Here is a 13,009-nt window from a genome sequence, read left to right on the forward strand (position 1 = left end):
TTTAACAAGCATCATCAGAGAACAAATTGTAACACTGGAAGTGTTTTTTTATTTTTTTTTATTTTAATATGTGATCATAATGAAAGATTTCCTTGTATTCAATGATCTATTTTAATTGGTGAAGCACCACTTTGTATGTCAATGTTATTACTGATCTGACTCAAATATTTAACTTAATTCAAAGAGAATTTTAATCATTAACTATTATGGCAGAAGATGGTGATTAATCCAAGCATATCCAAAACTGAATTTAATAGATTAAATAATATTTAGAGTAATTATATGTACAATTCATATAGTGAATGTATAAAATACAAGTGTTTTGAGAGTATGAGAGTAATTTAGAGTAATTTGAGAGTGTATGAGAGTAATTTAGCATTTATAATTCTCAATATATTGAGAATTATAAATGCTAAATTACTCTCATACACTTTCACTCAATTTAAATTGTACAATGAGCTCAATTAAAATTTAACAAACTCATGATGACAAATTTATTATTACTATTATTAACATCCGACCTCCATGGAGTCAGATTCATCGTGGGAGGCACACACTATTGAACACAATGCTCATCCAAATAGTGCCTTAAAATGATTCAATGTGTCTACAATCACAAGACACTCAGGCAATGCATTCCACTTACCAACCACTCACCATGAAAATAACCCTCTCCTCACTCCTCTGCTCACACCCTCTTTATACAGTTTCCATTGATAGCCTCTTGTTCTACTCCCCCTCTCTCATTCCATGAAAAATCTCTTTCCATGTCAACCTAATAACAACCCCTGACTAGCTTATATGTCTCAATCATATCCTACCTCTTCCTCCAATTCACGAGGCTTTGCAATTACATTTTCTCAATCTGTCCTCGTATTCCACATTCCAAAGACCATTAACAGCCTTTGTGAACCTTCTCTGGACCATTTCAAACATAATCTCATCACCATAAAAACCCGGCAACCAAATCTGTGCACAATAATCCATATGAGGCCTGATCAAGGCCTTATACAATGGCATCATAACCTCTTTATTTCTGCATGTCAGGATTCACATCATCATTGCCATTATTCGATGTGACATCTTCACAACTTGTGCAATGTGGCCCCTGAATTTCACGTCCTTGTCCACCATCACTCCAAAATCTCTCATCTCCTCTACTTCCTTTAAAGTTCCCCCACAAAGTGTATACTTTGCATTCCCATTGCTTACCAAATTTCAAAACCTTACACTTTGCAACATTGAAATGATAGTTCCACTTACCTGCCCATTCATGCAATCTATTCAAGTCCTCCTGCAAGACCATAACACATCTGCTTGACTCTGCAGTGCTCTTCCCCCAATTTTGCATCATCTACAAACAACTCCATATCACCAGTTAAACCCATTCCAATATCATCAACATACAAATTGAACAACAATGGTCCCAAAAATGACTCCTGTGGTACACCACTAATGACCTTCTTTTTTCAAGATATGCACCCCCCCCCCCCAATATACAACTTTCTGATACCTAGCTAAATACTGGCTGTCACTGATCCAACTCAGAAGTCCGTTATCCAATCCCATCTCTTTCGATTTTTTTAACAGTTTGTCACATGGGAGCCTATCAAAAGATTTTGCAAAATCCAAGTACACCACTATATATCCATTTCCCCTGTCCCAGGTATTTGTCACCTTGTTATAATACATAAGTTACATGATCTCCCCCTTAACAAACCCATGCTGAAAACCACAAAGAATACTTCTGTTTTCAACCCAATTCTGTATCCTAATTCTCACCAATCTCTCTATTACCTTCACTACAACTCAAGATATATACAGATTGGCCTATAATTTGAAGCTACTGCCTTATCACCACCTTTATACAGTGGAACAATTTTACCTTCTTCTTACTTTCATTGGAACCTATGCTGTTGTAAGACACTTAATAAACAAACATGCCAATGCTACTGCCAATTCCCTGGAATATTCCCTTAAGACATGTGGTGATATGTCATCAAATCAGTATTGACATCAAGGTTATTTATTATTATTCTCTGAGACTTCCAGGGCATCGAGGGAGGCTATAAATCACCCAAACAAGTTTTCGTACCTTCCCTTAAATTCATTCATACTAGATGCACTCGCTACACCTAAAAGCAAACTATTCCTCACTTACTGCTCTGTGAGAGAAAAACCTAGCCCTTACCCCTTTCTTGACTGTGAACAAACTTAACTTTCATGGATGCCCCAGTGTCCTCTCCCCACCTTCCATATTATTATCATTATTACGAAAGACCACATGGAGTCAAAGACTCATCTAGGAGGTCCTTTTATCATACACGCAGCTCATCATACTGCACTTTACACACACTCAAATTCTCTGCAGACACCACACTCTCAGGCAAGGCATTCTAATCATTCACAATTCTGATTGAAAAAAACCTGCTTCTCACTCTCATACTCACACCCTCTTTATACAGTTTCCAGGGATGACCTCTAGTTTTCCCCTGATCACCCACTATTTTCTGTAGAACCTCTCCAGCATTGATCCTATAACAACCCCTTAATAACTTGTAGGTCTCTATCATATCTCCCCTCTTTCTCCTGTCCACCAGACTCTGCAAGTTGCATCTTCTCAATCTTTCCTCATGCTCGACATTCCAGAGATTAGAAACTAACTTAGTCAGTTGCCTCTGGACCCTTTCTAACATCTCTTAATTTTCTGAAAAACAGGTGACCAAATCTGAGCACAATAGTCCATATGTGGCCTAATCAAAACCTTATAAAATGGAACAAGAATCTCCCTACTCCTATAAGTCAGTGTCCTATGGATCATTCCCAGAAGTCTTTGTGTTATCCTCACAATTTTAGTAATGTGTCCCTAAATTTCACATCCTTATCCATTTTAACCCCCAGATCTCTTATTTCCTCTACCTCCGACAATACATCCTCACCAAGCATAAATTCTGCATCCCATTTTTGTATTCCAAATTTTAAAACCTTACATTTTGCAACATTGAACTCACATCCCCATCCTCAATCACTCAATTTATTCAAGCTCCTTTGTAAGGCCACAACATCTTCTCTTCCTTTCATGGTTTGTCCCAACTTTGCATCATCTGCAAACAACTGAACAAATATCTCCATCCAAGTCTTCACCAATATCATGAATATACAAGTTAAACAGCAATGGTTACAACACAGACCCCTGAGGTACACCACTACTAACTTTCCATTTCCTGGATATTGCTCCCCCATACACAACTTGTTGATACCTATCAGATAGCCAATCTCCAATCCAATGCACCAATCTAATATCCAACCATATCTGCTCTAGCTTGACTATCAACTTATCGTGCGGTAATCTATCAAAAGCCTTTGCAAAATCCAAGTATATTACTGTGTATCCTTCTCCTCTTCCATGGAAGCAGTCACCTTATTGTAATAATTAAGTAGATTATTAAAACATGACCTCCCTATAGTAAATCCATGCTGTCCATCAAAGATAATACCATTCTTGTCAACTCAATTCTGGATCCTAGTTTGCACAAGCTTCTCAAACACCTTAACTACAATACCTGACACACAAATAGGTCTATAATTTGATGCTTGAGTTCTATCACCTCCTTTATGAAGTGGCACAATCTTGCCCTCCTTCCACTTCCTTAGGAACTTGACCCAGTGCAAGACTCGTATTAATAAAATATGTCAAGGCCGGCGTCAACTCCCTGTCACATTCCTTCAGAATATGTGGTGATATATTATCAAGTCCCACAACCTTATTTACATCTAGTTTCCTCAACTCCCCATAGACCTCTTGCTCACTTACAGTCAGTCACTCTTTCCCATCAACTGCTCTCAATCTTTCCATGAAGTCACATTCACAAGATTGAAAGACCTTTATGCCGCTCATTAAGTATCTCCACCACGTCGTCTGCAACAGCTGTCTTTATACCATATTCTCTAATCAACGTCATCCTTCCATAATCATTCTTTCTTTTGCTGGCTACATATCGAAAGAACTCCTTAGAATTCTTTTTGGCTTCATTAACTAACTGCTGTTCATACCTCGCTTTAGCTATCCTCACCAACTAAGTCACCTGCCTTGTCTGGTCTTTGTAGACCTCATGAAATTGGTTATTTCCACTTCTCTTATGCTGCCTCTATAATGCCCTTTTTTCTGTATCACATGCTTAATCTCTTTATTCATCCATTTCACACCTACCTTATTTAACCTTCTCACCCTTGGAATACATTTAGACATTGCATCTACTAGATAGTTTTTGAAAATCTCCCAAGCTGCATTGATCTCTTTTCCAGCTAACCCCTCATTCCATGCTACACCTGCAAGCTGTCTCCAGAGCTCTTCATAATCACGCACCTTGTAGTTCCACATATACCCTTTTCTTACAGAAGTCCTCACACTGCTGGCAGCCATCCAGGTAATCACCTCATGGTTGCTCTCACCAATTGGTAGGCGATTTGACACTTCATTTATAATTACATCCTCAGATGACCAAATCCAAGATCCTCAAATGAGTTACATACCGTCTAAGGTAGTTATCCCTCAAAAACTCAAGAATCTCATTTTCTTTACTACCAGTTTCTATCTCATCATTGCAGTCTATACTGCCATAATTAAAATCATCCACAAAGATCACTCTTTTCTTATTTGCTTGGCTAATTTGATTATACATTTAATAGTCAGTACCATTAACATTTCCTGGTCTATAACAACATCCAACCAAATATTTCATTCCATTCACCTCTATCTCACACCATACTGCCTCAAAACGCTGGCACTATTTACCTCTTGCATCTCTACTTTCTATGGACATAACTCTTCTGCTATCATCAATAGCACTCCCCCTCCCTTTTTACCCCTTCTATCCTCGTGATATAATATAATGAAAAATTCCATCAGGCACTATTCTATAATACCCATTCAAAAGTTTATAGACCTCTATCATATCACCTCCTCTTTCTCCTGTTAAACAGGGTCTGTAATCCACAGTCGCAATCTGTCCTCATAATCTAAATCCTGTAATCCGGATACAATCTCTGTAACTCTTCTTTGCACCCTGTTCACTCACAATTAAGCCTTCCTCTCCTATGTCCTCTATACTTAAGATATTCATGATTTCCCCCTGATCAGGATGAAACACCATGATAAACAGACCACTGATCGTACTTCAGTATAAACAAAAACAATTTAATGATGCTAAATTATCAAATTTATTACATTAAAACAAATTTACAATATTCTACAATATGAATCAAAATTTTAAATCTAAAAAAAAAAGAAGTTAATCAACTAAACCACATCTTATTTATGGGCCCATAATATACCAGCTAAAAAGAACAACCATTTCTCTCAAACTCAGCTGCACTTCAAATAAAAGTTGAAACAGTTTCTTTATCCCTTCAGCAGAAACAGTCACTTATCTTAAAATCCAATTTTCTGTTATGAAAATCTTGAAACCAACAATAGATTTCCTATACATAGTAAGCGATATGAAAAATTCAGACTTAACAATAAAATCCTCAAATTTGAATATTGTTCAGCATTCCTCCTTTATGCCATCTAAAATATCCAACAAAAATTTTCTTCTTTCTAATTTCACCTTCAACATGCACAATCTTTTTCCTCTACTTGTACAAAGGATTCCCAACGAAAAATGATCAAACACATAAAAATTAATTCACTGTATCTATTCTCTGAAACATTAAATCATTACTGTACTAATGGAACCTTTAATATCTGATAAACATTTATCTTGCTATATGAGAAATTTATTTTAGAAAATTCCAAAGTTGCAATAAATTTCTTCCACAACTGTTATATCAGTTACTTTGGTAACACAACTTTCATAACTAAACTTTTAAAGCATCTTTCTTTCTGTAAGATTGCTACTTACAGAAAGAAAGATGCTTTAAAAGTTTCATTCCAAAATTCCTTCCATATTGCTTAACATATCTGTATCTCACTTACACGACTCTATCTGGCTGTTTACTAGTTAGCACATTATTTTCAATCCTGCATGCTCCAGCACACATAACACTTTGATAAATTTAGTTTAATCCTTTACCCAAGTGTAAGCAAACAAAGTTTGTGCCTGAAGTATCTTCAGTATCTTGCAGACATGTATAATGCTATGCATTAAGGGAAGGGTCACTACCCAGACCAATTTCAACCTTTATTTAGGTCTCGTCCGTGGGAGCCAAACCCAGAGGCAGAGATACTAAGGTGGAAGCAATGGAGAAGTCATATTTACCTATACGAGTTGCCAAAAGGTGTCTCACCTTATTATTAAATTACGCTGGATTTAGAGAAAGATGTTGGAAGCTTTTTCCACCCCACTTGGTTAGACTATAATAAATTTAGTTTAATCCTTTATCCAAGTGTAAGCAAACAAATTTGTGCCTGAAGTATCTTCAGGACTGAGGCAACTCGTGGTAAAGGTGGACCAAGCTCTCATTGCTCCATGTCTTAGTATCTCCCATAATGCAAAGCACATCTCCTTGTGGACATGTATAATGCTATGCATTAAGGGAAGGATCACTACCCGAACCGGTTTCGACCTTTATTGAAGTCTCGTCAGTGGGAGCCAGCCCTAGAGGTGGTGATACTAAGGCAGAAGCAATGGAGAAGTCATATTTACCTATTTCATATTTATTCTCATAAATATTAGTTCATATTTATCAGTTGCCTCACTCCTGAAGATACTTCAGGCACAAACTTTGTTTGCTTACACTTGGATAAAGGATTAAACTCAATTTATTATAGTCTAACCAATCTGATGTTATGGGCTTTTAACAATCTTGCAATTCCAGAGGTGAGTGACAAAGATTGTGGCAGATCTGCGGAATGTTTTGTATGAGGATAGATGAAGGTCTGTGGGCTCCAAAAAGCGATATGATAAAAGAGATATGATAAAAGCATACAAGTTATTAAAGGGATTTTATAAGACTGATAATGATGACTTTATTCTGTACAGCAGGAAATGAGAGAACAAGGGGTCTCTGGAAATTGTATAGGAATGTGGTTAACAGAGGTGTTAGAACTAGATTTTTTTGCTTCGAGAGGAATACTAGAGGGAATTGCATGGGTTAGGCTTTTTCAGTTATGTTGCCTGGATGTGTCCTAAATTAACAATTGCCCAGAAGAAAACTCGACTTGCTTGGGCAAAACTGTATCATCACTGGACCACTGACCAGTGGAAATGAATAATATGGTCCAACAAATCCAGATTCTGCTTGTATTCCAATGATAGCCACTCCAGGGTCATGCAGAGGGCTGGAAAAGTATTTAACTCCAAATGTACCCGAAGAGTTGTGCAAAAAGGAGGTGACAGTGTCATGTTTTGGGGTTGCATTTGAAGTGCTAGAGTTGACTCATTCATTGAGATGTTCAATCACATGAAATTCATGGATTATCTGACACTTTTAAATAATGATGTATTGCTATTTGTCCAGTTTTGGAACAATAAGGACACATAATGAATCCTAAGTTCATTATGTGTTCCTCATGTTCTATGAGGAAAGAAGTTCCATATCTCAACTGGCGAGCCAATTCACCCAATCTAAATGTTATTGAAAAAATCTGGGACATGTTAGAAAGGGGCCATAAAGAAGAAACATCAACACCATGCAAATTTGGCAGAATTAAGGGATCTTTTAAGCATGGAGTGGAATAAACTTGATATGCATATGATAATGAATCATATTGACAGCAAGGCCAAAAAAAAAATCCAAGCTGTAATTAAAGAAGGTGGTGACAGCCGGCCTGGTTGGCCGAGTGGTCAGCGTATCCGCTCTCCAGCCAAAAGGCTGCGGATTCGAATCCTGCCATGGGCATGGATGTTTGTGATTGTCTGGGAAAATACTAGTGGCGATGTTGGGCAGTAGATAGCATTGTTGGAGATGATGATAGTTGCGGTTTGTTGTAGTTGGTGGATTCAGTGGTGGAGTTGTAGAGTAGGTGCCCTCCCTCGATGAGTCTATGGACTCCCTGGAGGTGTTATGTAATAATAATAATAACAACTTCATATTAAGAAATAAAGTTTGCATTCCATGATTTTTTGTCTGGCGTGTTTATTATACAATAAGAAATTTCTATTGTTTTCCATAAATTATAAGGACAGTTCATTAAAATAAAAAAAAATAAAAAAAATCACTAGTATAATTTTTGAACATTTAAAATAAGGCTGATATGGGAGGATAACAACGACATTCCTTAGCTCCACATAAACAGTTTCATGTATTTAGATACTAACATACTTACATACTAACAATCTTACCATCAGGATGAACAATGACTTGTGGAGAATAATAACTTTCTCGTTTGTCTGGTACCTCTACCCATTGCAGTACTTTACCAGTTTTAGCACTTATGAGTAGTATTCTTCCCACTAAACGAGTTTTACTTCCTAAACAGAAAGAAAGTTTCCTATGCAATAACTGACATTCACTTTCAGAAAGTCTATTTAAAAGCATAAACAAATTTGTAACCGGATATAATTAGAAAAGAATACTCCAATGGATTATTCATTTTATACATTTTAGTAGTTAATTGTATTTTCTTTTGAAATTCTCCCTTCAATTCTTCAAAAAAAAAAAAAAAAGTACATGTTTTTTGATTACAGACATATCTGCTTCTAATCTTTTTTTGTCTGGTGTGTTTATTATACAATAAGAAATTTCTATGAAAACAGTAAGTCTTCATTGTTTTCCATAAATTACAAGGACAGTTCATTAAAATAAAAAAAATAAAAAAATCAGTGGTAAAATTTTTGAACATTTAAAATAAGGCTGATATGGGGGGGGGGGACAGCGACATTCCTTAGCTCCACATCAAGCAAAGGTTGGTCGATTGGTAGAGCCTCTGCTACTAATGGCTTAACAAAAAAGTTAAGCAAGTTTGAGCATGGTTAGTAGTTGGAAGGGAATCAATCGTTCGATGCTGTTGGCACACTCTCCCTCAATGAATCTTTGGACTCCCTGGAGGTGTCAAATAATAATAAAAAAAAAATAATAATCTTCTTCAAATCTAAACTCAACTGATATTCAGGAAGTTCACAAATAGTATAGCCATCCATAATCTTCCAGTTCTATAACCTGTTTTTTAAATTGAAAATTGCATGTGCAACTAAGTTTGCATAATATTCAAAATTTGCAGAACATTTTTACATTTAAAAATAAAAAAAGACTGCTTAGTGCCAATCATATCATCTGAACATAATCTGTAATTGTTCAGTTTCAGTCATCATTGGCAAACTGGAATCTAACTGCAAGGAAAGACAGCTTAATGATAAGTCAAAAAAAGAATCATGCATTGTCATTCATTGGGCTATGACCTATCATCTAATTATGGTTACTACTATACAGGAATTTCCATGGAGTTCAAAGACTCACAGCAGGAGGGCTACACTAGCATTATTATAGAATTAGAAATCAACTGGATTTTATATGGTCATAGCTGACTACAAAGATAGTGAAACCTACTAGTTTTGTCACTAAACTGGCAGCTTCTTCTAGGTAAAAAATACATAAACATAAATGCAATAAAGGAAAACATTACTGCATCATCTTTTCACAAGGACCACTTAATATGAATCAAGGATTGATACTATGCAATATTTGCAAATCACTTATCAGATCATTTCATACATCAGACTACAACTTTTCAACCATCTGCACACAATGCTGAAAAATAAGTGACTCCTGGCTTGTCCCACATGGTAATGTAATATAAACTGGTTTTGGCCAGTTTATATTATTATTATTCTCAGACCTCCACAGAATCAAAGACTCATTGTGGGAGGTCCCCATGTCATGCCTTAAATACATTCATCATTCTCAGCAGCACCACATGCTCAAGGCAATGCATTCCAATCATTCACCACTCTCCATGCAAAAACCTGCTATTCACTCATCTGCTCACACTCTCCTTCTACATCTTCTAGAGATGACCACTTGTGCCCTACCCTCTCCCAACATTCTATGAAAAACCTTTTCAATGTTAATTCCAAAACAATCCCTTACCAACTTATACTTACAGTGGCCCTCCTCCTGATATCCACTAGACTATAAATTGCATCTTCCCTGTTTACTTCATACTCAACATTCCAGAAACTGCCTTAGTCAATTCTCTTGACCCTTTCCAATGCTTCATCATTTTTCAAAACAGGTGACCAAATCTGTGCACAGTAGTCCATATATGGCCATATAAAAGGCCTTATATAATGAAACCAGAATCCACTTCTACAAGTCAGTGTTTTCCAGAACTCATTGTGTTGTCTTCATCATTTTAGAAATGTGTCCTCTAAATTTTAGATCACAATCCACAATCATACTCTGATCCTTATTTCCTCCACCTGCTCTAATATATCCTATTCCCACCAAGTGTTTACTCCACATCTCATCTTTGTTTTCCAAATTTTAACACCTTACACTTGACAACATTGATAGGAACACCACTTCTGTGTCCATTCACTCAGTCTATTCAAATTCTCCTAAAAAGCCATATCTGCTCTACCTCTCATAGTATTTCCCAATTTTGCATCATCTGCAAACAAATGAATATCCCTATTCAAATCTTCCCCAATATCATTAACATTCAGACTAAACAGCAATGGCCCTAAAACACACTCCTAGCGACTTTACACTTCTGAGATATTGTTCCCCAATGCACAACTTGGTGATATCTATCAGAAAGCCAATCTCCAATCCAATGCACTAATCTAATATCCAACATTACCCAATCTAGCCTAACTATCAGCTTATCATGTGGCAATCTATCCTTTGTACATCATACTCATAAGCATCAATAAGCATGCTACTGCGTACTCATTTCCTTGGTCGAATGCACCAGTCACCATATTGTAGGTAAGAAAACAGATTACTAAAACATGGCCTTCCTATAGCAAATCCCTGCTGCACAAAGAAAATGCCACTGTTGTTATCAACCTAATTCTTCATCATGGTTCTCACTTACCTCTCCAACACTAACTGCAACACCTGACAAACCGACTGGATTATAATTTGAAGCTTGAGTTCTGTGATCTCCCTTATGAAGCAATATAATCTTGCTTCCTTCCATTCCTTTGGAACTTTGCCCAGTGTAAGTCTCATATTAAACAAGTAGATGTTGACTCCCTGGCACAGTTCCTCAAAACATGGGGTGTTATATCATTAAGTTCCACAGCCTTGTTAACATCAAGTTTGCTCAATTCCACATATACTTCTTGCTCACTCACAGCCAGTCTCCTTCTCCCCTTTATGTCACATTCACAAGGATGAAATACCTTTATGAACTAATCATTTAATATATCAACAAGCAGTTATCCTTTTACGATTTTCTTCAATGAATGTCATCCTTCCATAATCATTTTTTATTCTACTGGCTACAAATTGAAAGAAATGAATAGGGTATTTTGTTTTTTTTCCTTTCATTACCTTACTGCTGCTTACACTGCACCTTTGCTTCCCTTGCCCGTTCTTTGTACTCTTCATGGAACTGATTATTACTACTCATACTATCAATACTCATCTTATGTTGCCTCCATATGCCTTCATCCTCTGTACTGCATGCTTAATTGCTGCATTGATCCATTTCAGATCGACCTTATTTAGCCTTCTGATCTCTAATACATTTAGACCTTGGATGATAATTCTTGATTATCATCCAAGCAACAGCATTGATCCCCTCTCCAGTCAGCTCATTATACAGTGTGACAGCTGTAAGCTCTCTCTCTCCTGAGCTTTTCATAATCACCAGCCTTGTAGTTCCACAGATATCCTTTCCTCACAGAAGTATGGCTGGCAACCACCCAGGTAATCACTTCATGGTCATTCTCACCAACTGGAGGGAGATTTGACACCTCATTTATAATGACATCCTCTGATGAGATATTCAGATCCAAGATCCTTGATTGTCACATACTGCTTGAGGTAGTTGTGTCTCAAAAACTTGAGAAATTCATTTTTTTATTTCTAGATGTTATCTTGTTATTCCAGTCTATATTGCCATAAAAAGCATCCATAATGATCACCTGTTTCCTATTTGCTTGGCTAATTTACTTATACATTTCATGGTTACTACCCAGCACATTAACAGCTCTTTAACAAAATCTGAATAAGGATTTCATTCAATTCAGCTCTGTCTCAACCTAATGCAACCATACTGCCTCAAAACCACCACTATTCCACCATGCATCTCTATCTTGCATGGGCTCAACTTCTTTTCTATCATCAACAGCACTCCACCTCCTTTTTTTAGTTTCTGCCTTCTTGAAAAATATCATACCCCATCTATTTCTATTCGTGTTGGGATGTCATCCTCGTCCAACTACATCACATTTATTCCAACAATTTTTGGGTTAATGACTTAATCAATGCAAAATTTCATTTTCCTTGTTTCTGATACTACTAGTATTCCTATACAAACAACAGTTCATTTTTGGATCTATAACAAGTCTCACAGATGCCACTTATTAAATGTGATTTCTTCATGCTGCATTCCTTGAGCCATTCCTCTCTCTCTCTCTCTCTCTCTCTAATTACCCATCCCAGTACCCACTTCAAACCAAACTATTCCTCCTACATCCCAGGTGATCCCATTTCTTTCTTGTTTACTCACATTTTCACTTCCTCATTGTGCATCAACCTTTTTCACACTGTTCTAATGTATCTGGTCTGTGAGTTCTCCTAGTTTCCTTGTTTGTCTTAGACACTTATCCTCTCATTCTCTACACTCATGCTACCCACTTCTCCATTCATAAGCACCACTTAAATCTCTCCTTACTGTCCTGCTCTTCCACATCACTTTTTACTTACTCAGATTCATTTTTTGTGCTCATTTCTCTCCCTCCCAGTAGCAGCCTTTCCAAATGACAGATACCAAAACCATTCAAATTTAGTCTATCACTCTTACACAATTCCATCTGTTTTTCAAATTCATCCAATAAACTGCACTTCTTTCTCTTTGCACATTTCTACTAACATATCATTCAGAATCCTTGCA

The 13,009-nt window shown here is 36.7% G+C and overlaps 1 protein-coding gene across 1 annotated transcript in view; it reads right to left on the reverse strand.

Moving 5' to 3' along the window:
* Positions 1 to 13,009, reverse strand: part of LOC150102772 (uncharacterized) — a 275,594-nt gene that overhangs the window by 185,199 nt on the left and 77,386 nt on the right. Inside the window, exon 6 of the mRNA XM_090398736.1 lies at positions 8,286 to 8,414. Coding sequence (XP_090254862.1) covers positions 8,286 to 8,414 — 129 coding nt within the window. The remainder of the gene's footprint in view (positions 1 to 8,285; positions 8,415 to 13,009) is intronic.

Source organism: Typopeltis vanoorti, chromosome 10 (genome assembly GCF_054136105.1).
Source record: "Typopeltis vanoorti isolate ZY-2024b chromosome 10, IOZ_Tvanoo_1.0, whole genome shotgun sequence".
Lineage (NCBI taxonomy): Eukaryota > Metazoa > Arthropoda > Arachnida > Uropygi > Thelyphonidae > Typopeltis > Typopeltis vanoorti.